The 17053-nt window shown below is 37.8% G+C and overlaps 2 protein-coding genes across 2 annotated transcripts; one reads left to right on the forward strand and one right to left on the reverse strand.

The window, feature by feature from the left end:
• The first annotated feature begins 268 nt into the window (after positions 1-268).
• Positions 269-11958, forward strand: LOC112561157 (F-box/LRR-repeat protein 2-like). Its single transcript, XM_025233455.1, has 21 exons — positions 269-660; positions 821-915; positions 1159-1242; positions 1847-1931; positions 2123-2252; positions 2601-2687; positions 2951-3061; positions 3401-3498; positions 4174-4214; positions 4646-4721; positions 5217-5273; positions 5556-5666; positions 6097-6145; positions 6263-6306; positions 7038-7117; positions 7278-7383; positions 8055-8142; positions 8546-8677; positions 9325-9468; positions 9909-10019; positions 10852-11958. The coding sequence occupies exons 1-20, from the start codon at positions 454-456 to the stop codon at positions 9992-9994; spliced, it is 1911 nt and encodes a 636-aa protein (XP_025089240.1). The 5' UTR covers positions 269-453; the 3' UTR covers positions 9995-10019; positions 10852-11958.
• Positions 10409-15185, reverse strand: LOC112561175 (17-beta-hydroxysteroid dehydrogenase 14-like). Its single transcript, XM_025233487.1, has 7 exons — positions 14932-15185; positions 14707-14786; positions 13327-13416; positions 13035-13136; positions 12296-12410; positions 11986-12164; positions 10409-10955 (listed from the first exon to the last, which is right to left on the reverse strand). Exons 1-7 carry the CDS (start codon positions 14942-14944, stop codon positions 10815-10817), a joined length of 720 nt encoding a protein of 239 aa, XP_025089272.1. The 5' UTR covers positions 14945-15185; the 3' UTR covers positions 10409-10814.
• Between the last annotated feature and the right edge of the window lie 1868 nt (positions 15186-17053).

Here is a 17053-nt window from a genome sequence, read left to right on the forward strand (position 1 = left end):
CATGGTTACCGTCTCGTGACCCTCACCTCCTGACCAACCATGCATGCACTCACCCGACACGGTTCAGTGTTCGTGCATGTGTGCATACGAGAGGAAAGAGGTGGGGAGAGAAAGTAAAAAATAAAAAAAAAAACAACATCCGCCTCTTTTATCCTGACATACACTGATATCTTGTACATATATCACAATTCTAGCTTTGTAAAAATATCTTTCCTTGAAACCATGAACGGGTATTTACGTTCATATGTCAAAGATCCAAGGGAAACTACTAGAATGTCTGAAAATTGTCATGGGGAGTTACCTACGCCTCTCATATATCTCTTATCCTCACTTTATTTCTTCACGAATTAATTTAGACCGTTAGTCCGTGGGTTATGCTCGTTTGTGTCCAGCGACTGTAAAACAGCTAACTGTCGATACACAAGCATTATAATTTTACGAGAAATAGAAAATATGGACCAGCTATGTATGTTAGAACCTGATAGAACTCTCAATCAGCAATTAGAAAAGCTAGACAGTAGCGAGTTTATGGCTGTTGATGGATCCAGCGCTGAAGAAATCGATCGTATGATGAGCGATTCAGTGATACCAGGGAGGCAGACATCGTCTGAGGAAGATCGCAACAGTCGCACTCTTTTTGTTGGAAATATTGGTTACAGAGTAACTATATTTTACGTGTGAATAACAACGATTTAAGCCCAACACAGCACTTGTACTAAATGCCCCACTGATTAAGATTCAGCAATAACCACATGCTTATTTTCACAAATAAATCAGCCAAGCATGCGTGCGTGTACAGATTCAAACTTTTTTTTTTCAGGAAACGTGGAAAGATGTGAAAGACTTTTTCTCAAAGTTTGGGAAAGTTTCCTACGTGCATATAGTTCATGATCATATCAAGAGGAAATCCAAAGGGTAATTACGTTAAATAGGATTAGCATGCAGAATAAAATCAATTCTTGTATTTGCATTAGCCATCAGCATTATAAAATAGTGTTATAGGTGAAAATAATAAACAGCTGTAATGTTAATAGATGCTTTATTGTAATCACTAAATCATGGTGATAAATATGCTAGTATTTATAAATTATCTTTCCATATGCTTAAAGTAGTTGATATAAATTTCATTTTTTGTGTTATTTGCTGGTATTGTTGAAGGATTGGATTTGTCGAGTTTGACAGTGTAGAAGGTGCCTCTACATGTTTAGAAGCAGACCACAGTGAGCTGTTGTTGCATGACAGGTGAGAAATGAACAGTAAACAGTCCTTCTTTTTCTCCTGTTTCATTAATATCCCATATCCTTTCATAATCGAAATTGTAAGTGAATTTCTTTTACAAAGTATTACTTTAGTGTGAGTTATATAAATAAAAATAATTCACTTTATATCTTGCTCTGGTAATACTTAAAGGCTGAACTTCCACCTCAGGACAGGAAAAAATGATTCAGTCCAAAGAGGTGAGGAATAATGCAGGCAGTGCTGGGTGTCATAGTCATGCTTCACTAATTGCTTCCATCTGACCTGACAAGTACCCTCACCTCCCTCCACTGGGTCAGAAATCTCTTTCCTGCTGGATGGTGAAAGTTTGGTCTTTAAACTTAAGAATATGTTACTTAGCAGCATACTTAGCAGGCCAATAAAAAATTACGGATTGTTTCATCCCAACGGTGCACTTGTTAGAGCAGGGGCCCCCATCAGAGGCAGGGCCTTGTGGTATTCTTGCTCACCCTATCTGGTCAGTAGCAAACAGAACACAAACTACAAAAAATTTTGCATTTGTTAATGATATGTAGAAGAATGAACTATACATTATCCCAAAATCTTCAACTATTGTTTACTGTCACAGAATACTGCGAGTGAATTATTCATCGGATCGAAAACAGAAGAAAGCCAATTCATTCTTCACTAGGAATGTTGGAGATCTTTGTGAGGTGAGACAAGTCTAAGAAAATGAATGTCTTCTAAAAGTGTGAGTCAGAGAAAATCTATTATCTCAAGTGCTGTTTGTCATATAAATGTACAGTGATATGAAACATTGGAATTGGGATTTTCTTGCATGCATACTCTCATCTACAGAAGATATATTCCACCTTATATTTTTCCCATGTTTTCGTTTGCACAGAATCCTAGTACACAGTCTACAGACCAAATAAGAGAGCATGAAAGCTGCTACACAGACATGTTACTGGATGAATTGTGGAAAAAGATATTTTCTTACCTCAGTGTAAGGGAAGTCATCCGTTTGGAACGAGGTAAAATAATAATTGGACGTTGAGTCTGAACTGTTTAATTCGTGACAGTTCTTACTGATCTACTGAGTATTTTTTTTTAAACTTTTTATCGACAGTGGGTTATTATTGCTATGTTGGTCCTTTTTGAAAATAAACAGGTTTTTCTTTCAACAAATAATATTTCATTGTGAAATCTGATTTTGATATGAGTTAGAAGGTTTGCCAGATTTGCACATTGTGAAAGAAGATGATTCTTTTCCCACTATATATTTGTTTCAGATCAGACAAGTCATAATCTTTAAGTCTTTATATAGTTCCACCTCTATTAAAGTATTGCTGTTTTTTTGTTTTTGTTTTTTTCTATTCCAGTGTGTAAAAGATTTCAAGATTTGGCTTTGCAGTTTTGGCGAACAAAGACTTATTTCAACTCTTTTGGAATTTTTAGCTTTCAGTCTCGTAAGTCATTGCAAATAATAAAAAGGTACAGTTTGTTATATTTTCATATTTTGTGTCATTTTTTCAGACAATCAAATTAATTAAGATTCTTAATTTGATTTAGCCAGAATTTGGTCTCCTCCAGGGCTGCCTATTTGTAGCATAAAATATTTTGAATACTCTAGGACTCATTTGACTGGGTAGCTTACCTTAATAATTTAATAATAAAATGTCTAAACTGTTCCAAGTTGTGACATTTACTTTTGGTTTTGCTTTTTCTTCAGCTATGACAGACAAAATCCTGAAGTCTTTGCTGGCACGATGTGGAGATCTATGCACACTTGATATTTCTTCAAGCTCTAGTCTCTTAACTGACAGTGCATTGGATGTGATTGGTGAGAATGGCCAAATTTTAACTTCCTTTCTCATTGTTACTAACCACTATGACAAGAGCTCTATAGAGTGAATCAGTTGTGAGCCTATTGCAAGATATAATGCTAAAATTGCAAGCACGAAGGATCAAGCAATGAAATCAGTTCCTTAACCTAGTATTTTAGTCAGCTCCTCAGATGTGTTTATCAGGGATTTAAACTTGTGTAGATTCAAGTCATTAACTGGATGTTTTCTTTCTTTCTTTGAGAAGCATAGTTTAAACCAGGTAATAAGTTATATTTTCAGTCATTATTGAAGGCAGAATATGCATGCCATTAGTTTTTGTTTTGTTTTTGTAACAGGTCAACATTGCTCGGCATTGAAAGATTTGAACATATCTCGTTTGCGAGTTTCCAATAAAGCCATGCAGAGATTTTCCTCTAAAGTGCCACATCTCAAAGTTAGTGAAATTCTTGTCCTTTTTTGTCTAATGAGGAAGGAAACATAAATCAGTCCTGATATGATATTCTGAAATACCAAAAAAGGCATAAGTGTTTGCTGCTAACCAACAGCTGGACTTGCGGTTATTTTGAAAAATTTGTACATGTTGTGTGTAGCCATACATTGAATAAAAAGAACTATATATTTAGTCCTATGGAAGCAGCTGCTGCAGTCAAAAGCAGAATACATTCTTTATATTCTGCACACCTGAACATTTATTTATTATGTAGTGCAAAGAATGAGGGAAGGTTTCATATCTGCTGTTTGTAGAGAAGGTTTGTTGATGCTGTAGCTGTATCATTCCTTGATTTTTTTCTCTTGGTCTGGGCATGTGACTGGAAAACTCCTCCTGCCTACTTACCATATGGTTACCTGATTTATCAGGAAAATGAAAGCAGAAGGAAAGGGTTGGGTTCTTTTTTCTCTGTGCTGTAGACTGTAAACAGTAGATTCCTGGCCCTACAGTCACTGTGCTATGGAATGTTTAATTTTACCTATAAGCAGAAACCAAAGACACCTCCAGTATGACGGAGTCATTGCATTTGCTGTGTTGCTTAATGATCAGGATATGCTACATCCCCAAGTGACATTTATTGCAAAGTATCAAGATGTAAATACAGATGTATCTTTACAGGTGATTAGGCTTCGGGAATGCAACCGTCTTTCAGAAAAAGGGTAAGGATTGGCTTAAGTGTTTGGGTTTGTTTGTTTGTTTTTGTTAACAAAAACAGTTGGTGCCTTTTTCCTTCTTTTTTAGGTAGAACGAGTAGGATCAGTCTTTACTGGCTTTATGAAAAGCCACACTATGCTCTCACTGCTACTCAACAAATTAAATTCTCAAAATAATACACATATTCATATGTATTCTTTTCTCAATGCGCGGTAGAAAAAATTAAGAATGATGATCAGGTTAACGAAAGTATTAAATATAGTTCAGATTTGTTAGAAAAGAAGAACTGGGAAAAGAAGTCAGTTTCCCAGATGTTCAGTTGGCTTGAGCAGTAATTAAAAAGTTATGATGTTTACCATATGTTGCAACTAAATCTGCAAAATTCTGAACAAAATGTAACAGATTGTGGTATTTATTTCACAACAAAATGTGACAGATTGTGGTATTTATTTCACAACTGCAAGCTGCTGGAACACTTTGACATTGCAGGACACCTTGGCATTACAGGGAAGGTAAGGAACAGGTTTTTTTCCCCCTTCTTATTGACTTTGATGAGGGAGATCAGATATCTGAGTGGTTAGAGAACTGGCCAGAGGGTTGACGCTAACAGGTTAGATACCAGTTTGGTGCAGCGTATGTCCTCCACTTCACCTAGATGCTAAAGGGGTACCTGACTGCATAGAGGGTGTGGAAAGACGTCAACAAGAGTTGGGGGGAATGCACCACCCTCTCAAACAAAACTGACAAGAGACACACCTTATTCTCCAACAACCAAAAGTTTGCCATTACCATTTTTAAAAATAATTAAAGAAAAGTATTCAAGGTTTTGGTTCTATAGATCTGTTTTCACCTAATATGGCGTTGTGAACTCTGTTAAGTTTTGTGTTCCATTGAAGTCTTGAGGCTTTGTTTCTGTGCATTACTGGATCACTATTGCGACATTGCTAGCTCCATGAAATATGCTTTGGCAGCTTGCAATAATAATACTTTGTTTATACTTTTAACAGTGTTTCCACATGGTTGGGAATAACCTTCAAGTGGTGGTACTTAACGACTGTCTCCATGTGTGTATTTCATTAATCATCATCTAAGTATGTAACAGAAGAATTTTAAAATATTCTGTGTAGGCAGGGATGTGTTTCAGTATTTACAATACACATTTGCACAATTCATATCACTGTAGTTTTATCCCATTTCTTCTTCGCTTGTAAAGATTAAGAGGTCTATCATTTTAGCTTGTTTTAGGCTTAAGCTTGTTGAGATTTGCTCATGCTTGAAGATTTTTCTTTTGCATTACATTGCTCTCTACAGCTTTAAATATCTAGGAATTTGCATAATTTGAACAGCTGACAGACTATGGAGTTGTGGAGCTCAGCCGTCTGTGTCCCAAAATTGAGGTGCTGCAGATTCAGTCATGCGTGCAGCTGAGCAACGAAGCCATTTCAGCTGTAGCAAATGTATGCTCTGTTTGTGTTTATTGGTCATGATTTTTAACCTCTTTGATGGGATTAACCCTAGGCATGTTACTTGGATCAAAATTTTATGTAAAAATGATGAACCTCGATTAATGCTAAGGAAGCCAAAGACATCTTTTTTTTTTAAATATTCATCATGATCATGAGCCAGATTTTCTCTCCCTTTGTTAAGGATTATGTTGCCCCATGTACACTGAAACTTTGTTTTCTTGCTTTTCAAATGCAGACCATCATTGCACATTGTACTAGTTTGTATAAACATCGTAACAGTTCATAAGACAGTATAATGTGTCATCAACAAAAATGTTGAATTATGAATTCATTTTCACTTTTGCTGTTTCTACACACACTCTCCTACCATAAGAATGCCATCAACGCACAACATTCCACTCTTTTGTTGTTGTTGTTATAGGGAATGCCCAGTCTTCGTGTTTTACAAGTTGGAGGGAGGTTTCCTAAAAGTGAGTTCATTTGTCACATTATATAGATCCTAGTAGCTGTGGTGAAATAGATTTTCGATGCTTTAATGATGTTGAGAGTTGAATGGTGAGCCTTTGATGAAGGTGTTTTAAATTCAGTTACAGAGACTGTATGGGAAGACTTAGGAAATTTACACAATCTGGTAAGCATATTTGAAGGATTTTTGCATATTTGTAGGATGATTTATCATGTGTGAGGTGAGTGATGACCCTTTGACTTACTGACAAGGAAGCTAGCTCTCTGCCTTTTGTATAATGAGTTAAATTTACTTTTAGTATCTATGGTCTGACCTGAACCTTTTGTTGTGGTCTTCATCATCGTCCTGGACTTTTTTTCTGTCAAATTTCTTCATTTTGTACATACTAACTACAAGATACTCCTAGTATAATGTGACATCTCTCTGCTTTGAAACCATGTCAGCTGTGCTCTACCATTAGTTTGATACACAGAAAGAACAAAGGACTCTGCAGACAAACAGTGGCAATGGAACTGCTTACATTTAATTTTGCCAGTGTGGCTTCTTGAGTGGTCATCTTGAGCATATGCTACATTTCACTGTTACATAAGATTATGCTAACTGCTCGTGAGTCCAGCTGTCTGTTTGCCTTTTATTTCTGTGAGAGAAATCTCTAGACAAGTTCACAAATCTTCCTGCAAATATCTTTCTAGATGTTTTCAGTTTTTATAGCCGATTTTTTGTATTTTATGTCCTGTTTATCATTTGCCAAAATGATCTCTATCATATGCTCAAGTACAGATAAGGACATACTATTTAATAAATTATACTGTTTTTTTTTCTGCTGGTAAAAATGCTTGCGTTCTCTTTCTGAGATGATGTGAGCATCATGGCCAAGAATTCCTCTGTTCCCACAGGAAGAGCTACAAATGGACTTCAATGACCTTTTGACAAATGTGGCATTAATGGCCATAATTAAAGGATGTCCAAAACTAAAGTAAGTGAAATGGAAATATTTCTTTTTTTTATCATTTGAGATCTGTATCCAAGCTGCCATTTTATATTGGAATGTCATTATACATGTGATTTCTTTTAAACGCTGGAAAAATGAGCTGAAAGTTTTGATTATAGTAATTTAAATGGATTTTTTTCCAAAGAAACTTGAATATTAGTGGAAGTCGTCGTGATATTGATGATACAAGCACTGAACACTTGGCCGATCTTGAGCATCTGACTATCCTGGATATTGGATATCATGACAAGGTAAGGCCAAGCTTTCAAGACTTATTACATATAATAAGTGCGTGCATTTTTGCATTCAGTTATAAGGAACAGAATGTCATGAAAACAACAGCATAAATAAAAATCTGAATACAGAGCATTCAGCATCCTGTTTTTTATTTTTGTTTTTGAGAGGAAAGATTCTGCTCATGTTACTCATGTTAAAGGTCTTTTTTTTTTTTTATACAAGAAATAGGCATTGTGTATTCAGGCATTTGTAGAGAATATGTAAGTACAGTATTGTTGAGCTTATTGAGGGAAAGGACTGTCACTGTGACACACACATTCAGTAAACTTTAGATCTGCTGTTAACAGCAAAGGAAGGTGAAGTGAATTCGTACTGCTTTCTACACACATTAATTGATGAAAATAATTTGACACGGCCTTTAATATGTGCTGCTGATGTGATAGGTGGGGTTTTACACACATTAATTTAAAAGTAATTTTACAGTCAGATTAGCCTATGTTGCTGATCTGATGGGCAGGATGTTAAGGGTGGAGGTGGGAGACAAAAATACAACCTCAATACTGTTCCCATCTTTGTGCTAGAGCAAGTCTATCATACTTTGTTCTGCCATGAGCGAATACTTGTTCTGTGAGCTAAGCTTGATCCTATCATTTTAATTAAACTAGCTCTTTTTTTTTTTTTAAAGATTACGGACCAGACTCTCTACAAGTTGGCTTTAAAGGGTAAACTAGAAAAACTGGTTGTGCGGGCTTGCACTGGAATAACAGATAAAGGTTAGCTTCATGGTTTCACAACAAAGATTACATGTAGATCATGATGACTGTAGCATGGTTATAGAATTTGTGTCCTTTTTATCACTATAAAGATGATAACCAAGGATTTAAATCTAGCACTGTGAATATATCTTTGTATGTATACATGTGTGCACATTTATTTACTAAGAACACATTATTAGTATTATTGAGAAGTATGCTTCTTTTGATTTTCATCATTTTGTCTACCCTCATTACTTTTATATTCATTATCTTCTCAACTATAATTATTTATTGCAAACTGTGTTCCCTTTCTTACTGTTTCTTGTAGTGATGGTAGTATTATTGCTGCAAGTATTTTTTTTTGTTGTGCTGTTGCTTCTAATATATTTATATATTCCAACAACACATTTTATGTTCACAGGTGTTGCTTTTGCTCTTGAGCATTTATTAAAGCTGACTTACATGGACCTCAGTGGCAACTTGCAAGTGTCAGCCAGAGGGCTAGCTCATTTGGCAGATTGTGATCGACAATGCGTAGAGCTATATGTTGGAGGCAAGTTGTTTGGAGTATCTATAATACTCACACCCATGCATATACCTGCCTGTGGACATGTTCTTTTGTGGGTTGCCAGGTTGTGATTGACATGTTTAGAACTGTGTGCTACAGGTCACTGGCTGTAAATGTATGCTTTTGAAAATGGGTGTGTATGTTTGCATATTCATTTATACCGATGGAACCAATACAGCACTTCATCCACCTGGGTATGACATTCCAAACACTTCCCAATTATGTTTCTAAAGAGTCTGGTGTGACCTTTATTCTGGCAGAAGTTTCTTGTTTTGTTTTGTTTTTTTTTTTGTTTTGTTTTGTTCTGTTTTGTTTTCTTGAGTGCTGGTGGACCTCTTTGGTAGTAAAATTTTTTTTCGAGTGTTTACCAGATATGACCACTAGTTTGCTCCCACTTCTCCAATGTCTCTTCACAGTTCCAGCAAAAAACTGGAGGGATGAATTCAGTAGCTAGAGGGGTTAGGATGTGTGATGAGTTGGTTAGGTTGGTGTGCCTCCTGTTTATTGGTAATTTTTGATCAATTGGGAATGGACAGCTGGAATTAAAGGTAGCTAGTTGTGTGATCTCCACAGCCATATTATCTGGTATGTACTTTAGAAAGAAATTTTACAACCAAAAATGGTATTTTTAGGCACAAGCATTGAGCTGGACAACATCCAACTAGCCGCTTGGTTAACCATTCAGACGATAAATCTGTCCAATGATCGTCTACATCCAAGTGAAGTAATATGGCTTCCTGAGGTGGATGAAGAGCTGCAGGACAGGCCTGAATTTGGTAGGTTGCTTGCAATGAACATGTGTTGTTGATCTAGAGTTTACTTGTTTGACAGTGCTGAATTCACACTAACACATCATAAAAGCAATAACAGTGCCACCACTGGTAATATGACAAATCTTTTTTCGGTGTATTTTGTTTCCTGCTTGGGCTTTATTTTAAGATCACTTGCAAAGCTTTGGAACACAAGTATATCTTTTTTATCTCACCAACAACACAAACTTTGGATGAGAGGTGAGGGTGGAACATAAAAGAGGGTACATGATGATAACTAAGGGTTGGCAAGATAATGAGTTAAGACAACTTCTTAAATACTTCTGTTTTTAAGTCAACTCTTCGTAACAAGCAGCAAATCTTGCAGTTGGAGGTACTTCTACATGACATGCAGCCTTCTAGGATGACTGCCCTTTATAACTGTGTAATTTTTTTTTTTTTGACAGACTATGGTGAGGGAGACTTTGATGATTATGATGACTTCTTGGAAACAGACGATGCTTTGAACATGGAGCGTTGGGATCGGTCATAAGAAAACATAGTTGGAGGAAAAAAAGGTACTGTGTACTTGTTGGATCACGTGTTTGCATACAACTATTATGAAACTTATATGTACACAGCAAACTGTGAATGCCAGCGATCATTTGGGTGTATGATAGGAAATGGTAACACAGCTTTGTGTACTACAAGAGACAGTTACAATTTTTTTGTATTTGGACAAAGTTCTTACTTGTTATATCGATAGGAGCTTATTACTAGACTATGTGACTACTCCTATGTTTTATATATAAATAATAAAGCGTAGTGTGTTTGTGTGTGAGACTGCCTTTTGCACTACCTTAATTATTGTTTTTCCTGTGTGAGCTATTCTTTTAAGATAGTTTTCCTACAAGCATTCAAATCTTTGTCATTACTATATTACTTAGCGCACAGAAATGTGAAAATATTAAATCATCAAAGTAAGTTTTATTTCCTTTATTCTTGAGAAAATACAGAAAACTGAAAACACTTGATGTTTGTTATTTTAGAGAATAACCTAGCCCTGTTGCAGTAAAGATTAGTAATGGACATATTATCATAAAGAGTTACTACAGTGAAGATAAGAACAGCATTAGTCTTAAAAAAAAATACTGGGGATAGTTTATCAGATAGATCTGCCACAAACTGATAAGGCATGTGGTGGAGGCATCTGTTTCTACATCAACAAAAGTACAGAAATAAGTTGATTCTTCAAGAAAGAATGTGTGCTCATGACCTTGAACTGGTCACAATTACCCTATACCCATTTTATCAATGTTGTTATATTTCCAGAACTACTTCTAATTGCCCTCTCAGAGTAATAAAATCTTATCTTATTTGATAAGAGCCTTAACATCTTTTCTGTTGTAGACATCTACCTGGCCACGTACTCCAGCCTTCACCACAGCAGCAATTGCAGAGCCAACCAAATCATTACCCAGGTTGTAGTCATCACTTGTCTTAGGATCATCGGGCTGAAAGAATGGACATACATTTTTACATCTCAATGAAGATGAAAGACCAACCTGTACAGTTTGCATTTTTTTCACCTATCAGCAGAAATAGGCAATATAAAACTAACCTGTAAATTTCAGCCTTCAAAACCCATTTGTTAATTATCTGGTATGATTCGCACCTGTGATCAATAAGCGCTGACAACAGGGTACTACATCACGTTGGTACACCATTAATAAGGTGGCCTGCAGTCAACACCAAGCAGAGAGAGAGAATGAGCAACAGTTCAAATCATTCCGACGCTGACAGTCTGCATTTCTTTTAACGTCCAAGTAGTCCAAACGGTCGCTCATTCTCTCTCTCTCTTTGGTGTTGACTGCTGGCAACTTTGGGAATGGTACACTGGCATGATGTAGTACACCATTAGTGGTGCTCATTGATCGCAGGTGCGAATTGCATAGTTTGCTTTCGGATAATTAATGGATAGGTTTTGCAAGCTGAAATTTACAAGTTAGGTTTATATCGCCTATATCTACCAATATCTGCAAAAACACAAACCATTCAGGTTGGTCTTCTAGATGTTGCCACATTAGAAGTTGACAGCATACTCACTCTGAAGTAGAGGAATATCATCTGTTGTTTATTTCTGAAGAAAATTAAAGACTTTCAGTTTGATTTGCCTAATGCATAACTTCAAGCCCAGGAGAACTGCTGTGAATTCTATCGTTTCTTATGATTTGGAAGTTACTGGGTTTTTTTCTTCCTGTTATTGATTTGTTTTCTTCTTTTTTTTTCAACTTTGAGCTTTTTCATTTTACAAATGTCATTATTGCTAGTTATGTTAGAGCTTTGTTAAAGAAAAATATAGTAATTTTCATTCCTATGCATTCTTCCTGTATTCTGGCAGCTAGCATTCCTGTCAGTTTTCCACCATATGACAGTATATTAATTGTATATGGTTGGTATTTGGATCTCAAAATTTTTATTTAAGATGGGTATGCAAAATATACCAGTCAAAATTTACTGTGTTTTAAAGGTAAAAAGAGTGACCTTAGGATGAACAAGGCAGTGAATCCGAAAGTCGTTGACTGTCAGTTGACGATCTTTATTTTCTGCTAAAGCTGCAACAGACAGCCCATTGACAGCCCCAGATCCCACACACAGCAGTGATGTGTTGGGATGAATGTACTTCAATCCAGCATTCCCTGTAAGAATGGTGTATGTGCTTCCTGTCAACAAAGTGTATTGTGCTTAAGTACACGTGATCGCTAGAGGGCACCATATATTCTTTAACTGTTATCTAACAACTGGCTGATTTCATTACAATTTATATATATATAAAGGTATATGACCGACCAACCTTCACGTTTCTCCAGATATGGCGCAAAGATACGAAAGAGCAGAAAGTGTCCAGTAACTGCTTCCTTAATTCGGTCATTGAACTCTTCCAGTGTCTGATCTTCTAATCTCCCTTTCTGCCACCAACAAAAAATGTATTTATCATTGCTGTGGGAACAAACTTTATGAACTTATTCAATATGAGTGTTGACGCAATTGAGCTGTAGCTATGAAGCCATTCACATTTGCAGGTGCAAACTGTATAGAAAGAGTTATGCTATTCAATCAAGGTTGCTATTCAACCTTTCCTTGCAAGGTTTCCACCTAATGATTTTGGCATTTTGTTGGTTAGTACTTCCATGGAAATGTCATGGAAGATGTTCTGCTTCAAACTGAAAGGTATAGGGAAGGCTATTGTCTTACCTTCAGTTCACCAGAATGAAAAGTACTCAAATTAATCCACTCCTGTTGGAGACTGCTAGACAGTCAAAAAGGCAGCTGGATGATTTAAATCCTTTCAAACCTCTGTATGTGCCAGGCCAGTCTCACCTATTAAGTCCCACATTTCCCAATATTTCTTGGGCAATGTACCATTGCTCATTTACCAGAATGAACAGAAGTGTTGAGATTTTAGCAGTAAACTGAACAGCTACTAAAGGTAACTGGACAATTTAGGGATAGTTGAGGACAAATGACTTAACAGTTTTTGATAAAAAGACATTTTGAGAATAGAGAAAAAGTAGCTAATGAAATGTCCTTACCATCCAAAAGCCACCAATACTGGCAACCACATGTTGAATCCTGCCATCTTTAGTTGCCTTGTCAAAGATGGTCTTTGTTCCCTCCTCCGTGGAGACATCTGCCTGAATCAATGAAATTATCTTTTCAACAGCTTTTTAAAGAAATATTTGTGATGAAGCAACTGAGTTAATTAGTGCCTCATACCAAACAGAAAACACTAAAGAAACAGCTGGAATAATCAAATGACTCATGTTTTACCAGGCTGAATTCTGGATCCAATGTAAAGGTCATACAAAAGCAATCACAGCATACCTGTATGAGGGACAGGTTGGACCTCACATTGTCAGGTGTTTTTTGTTTAAGCTCTTCAAACTTGGCTGCTGATCTGGATGCCACAAGGACCTAGTATAATAAAAACATACATAAACCATGTCACAATCAGGAAAACACCAATAAAAGTGAATAAACATCATGGTACTGACAACTGCCATGTCTCTCTCACACAGACAGAAGTACAGGTGCCAAAAGGGAAATTTGTATAATTTCTGTAATTACAGAATACACTGTATAGCTATAGAACACATCCTATAATTATAAAATGAATTGTTTTGCTAGAGAGAAAATTATACAAATTTCCCTCTTTGGTATCCCATGGAGAGTCTAAGCTCAAGTTCAAAATTTGAATAGGAGAATTTTATTTTTGGGGTCCCATGACTGAAACATCCTATAACAGGTGAAATAAACATTAAAATGAAGATATGATCCTAGAGTAAAACATATGAACAATATTCATTTATATTATACCACCTTCCAAAATAATGGGAGTACTCCTGCAAAATGTTTTTAGGATGGACAAATGGTCTGTATTTGTCTAGTGCTCAAGCAGATACAGATATACACATAACAATAGATGTTATAAAACTGACTCAGCAAACATGGACCTTTTATAAGAAAAATGCACTGGTCAGAACCCTCGACAACCGATTCTCACTGCTGTCTGCTGCCATTGTTTCAGAAAACCGTTCACCCAAAGAGAATGGTGAGCCATGTTGGCTGCTGCATCTAACAAGTTTTTTCTCTCTCTCCACCTAATGCAATCAGTTCTGAATAATTGTTCGACATATAGTACCGGTCAAGGGACATGAATTAATCAAAGAACGGACCGTTCTCCCACGAACTTGTATTACTGGACTGGTGACAGACGATTCCTAGTTAACTACTTAAACGAGGCAGTTGTGTATAAAGCTTCCGGTTTATTCAGATTCCTAAAACGAGGTATTTAAAGCTTCCGGTTTAAGCATTATCTTTGTTTAGGTTCGCCGAGACTAACAGCGGATCACTTTGCAATAGGCCAGGGGTGGGCAACTAATTTTGCCAAGGGGCCGCATGAAAAATTGGGATGGTTTTAGAGGGCCGGACTAATATATAGTTAAAGTTTTACCCAGTACTGTATATATAGTATATATACTGGCGGGCGGGCCGGTCAGAGACAGGAGGCGGGCCCGCGGGCCGGCCTTTGCCCAGGTCTGCAATAGGCTAAGCGTTGGTCTTGGCAGAGGCAGACAGACAGCAATCCACCTGTACACATCCATGGTTCTCCTGAAGCAGACCCTCCATTTAGTCTTGGTCAAAGAAACCCCCAAAAACAAACAAACAAACAAAAAAAAAAAAGCGCAAAACACATAACCTTACCTTTGCACCTTCTTTTAGCAGCGCAACAACCGCACCGCTGCCCACATTCCCAGCTCCACCAGCGACCAGCACTCGACGACCTGCAATACGCGGGTGACCAAAAAATAAATAAAAAGAAAGCGGCGCAACAGCTTTGTTGTTACCCTCACCTTTGACCCTACGTGCACACCCTTTGCAGCTGCTATCACCGCGAGTTATCAAACATATCAAAGGCAGTTTCCTCACCTGCAAACGCCATGACGCAGCTGGATTCCGACAGAGTGTTCAAAAGATCGTCTAACTCTTAATTTACTATCAGCACAAGAAACTGTTTTATCGTGCAGAAGCTTACACTGCAGCTTTGGTCGGGTGGCCTTCAGTCGGAAGTGTAAGCATGCAGCATCTTATATAAGTGCGCTGTGATAGAAAAGCCACGCGACTAAACTGGGGCACCATGCAGCTGTCGACACCAGGGTATAGTGGGTGACCTTGTTTGAGAGGACGAAGAAAGCAGAACTAAACACTTCATGCCAGGATTGCCACATTTGATTTGCTGAAAGTTGCTTGTCATGATGATTCAGCAAATTTTAAAGAACAGAGCGAGGAGAGGAAGGCCGGAAAATGCCTCCCCTTCGCTACGGGCACCCATTTTGTGTATGTCCAATATAGATACCAAAGACCACAGTTTGTATTTCCTCCTGTAAGATTAATTAAACAAGGATTCGAGATCGTCCTGGGCAGGGTGCGCTCTCACCTGGAGCTTACTAGTTTTTGTACTACAGCCATAGCCCGTAGCGTAGAGGCAATAATTATATTTCTCGATTCTCGGGCTGTTATCAATTGTGGTGGATGATCTGTGGAGGTGTTGGGGAGGGGATGCGACACTTTCCCCCTGAAATCAGGGGGTTTGCTTCTTTATCTTTCCTTACCCCTGCCATAGAGGATTGGGAAACCCATTTTTATATTTATAACATCATTCACGGATCATACTACAATTATCTTCTAAAATTAGCCTGCTGTATTAGATCAAGCTATAGTTTTGCTACACTTTACACTTTGTTAACACTTTTGTAACATGTAATATCCCAGCCCACCTGGCACCTCTCTGAGTCGCCATAATTCAGAGCGGTCCGATGGCGCAACGGTTAGCGCCTGTCACCAATACAGTGAAGGTTGGCTGCCCTGAGTTCATTTGTCGTCTCGGGCACGCTGTTCTTTCTCTGCACGTGGCATCTGTTTACAGGGCTGACCGCCTTGCCGTAATATAGCCTCAGTTGCTGGCACGGCGTAAAACACCAATTTTCCCCTCCCTCGCCATAATCCGCCTTTTCCTAATCAGGTGTGCGAAAAGTTTGCTCTGCTTCTATGAAAAGAATAGCGAAACATCTGATTGGGGTCTAGAGGAGACCTTTTTGTTTGTGGCTGTGTACTGAAAGAACATTAATAATACTACTAATAACTAATAAATCCTCAAGCTGCCTGGCGAAGGCCCACTGAACGCCCGACGTGATACTGTTAGAGGTTGTTCTTCTCACGATCCAGTCTATGACGACCAGAAAGAGCATACAACCTTGCCTCACTGGAATCAATCAACTTCCCATTGTGGATCACCTGGCGAGTCGAGTCATTATACAGCTGCTGGATGATGGCAATGAACTTTGGGGGAAATCCGTAGTGCTGCATCAGCTTTCAGATGGTTTCCTTGTCTACAGAGTCACCTTCTCAAAATCCACAAATGTCATGTACAGTGGCGACTGCCATTCGATGGACTTTTCAATAATGATTTGCAGTGTACCGATATGGTCCGTGCATGGCGGTTCTGGTGTACCCGCGGATGTGAAGAAGGCCCGGCCCTGGTCACTGTATTTTTTCTTCTTCTTTTTCCTTTTGTTTTAAAGATCGACGTAATATTCCTTACTCGGGGAATTTTTTTCCCATGGAGCGGGGTATATATATTACAACTTTGATCCTTTAATCAGTTTAATGTCATTCTTTCTCATTTACTATATAACCACTCACACGTAAACAACTCAGTGATCGATGTAGATGTAGATTACTGAATGAAATGTAGATATTGATAATCGAATGGTAAGCCTATGGGAAAATAGTTTACGATTTTAATTACAAGGGGCCCGGAGAGATCGTCTACTCTGGGAAACATGTTGGCTGGTTACTGCACCGCCCCAGTTCACCTCTTGTTGACAAACCCATAATACAAAAACTCCAGCAGAAGTTTATATAAACAGAACTTTAGTTCGCACATTGTTCCACTTCCCGCCCTCGACAGTAGCTTGCAAGATCACGGCAAGTTTCAAGTGAGCCGGCCACACGGCCCCAGTTGGTGTCATCCACGAGAAGCTTGTGTACT

Source organism: Pomacea canaliculata, linkage group LG4 (genome assembly GCF_003073045.1).
Source record: "Pomacea canaliculata isolate SZHN2017 linkage group LG4, ASM307304v1, whole genome shotgun sequence".
Classification (NCBI taxonomy): Eukaryota; Metazoa; Mollusca; class Gastropoda; order Architaenioglossa; family Ampullariidae; genus Pomacea; species Pomacea canaliculata.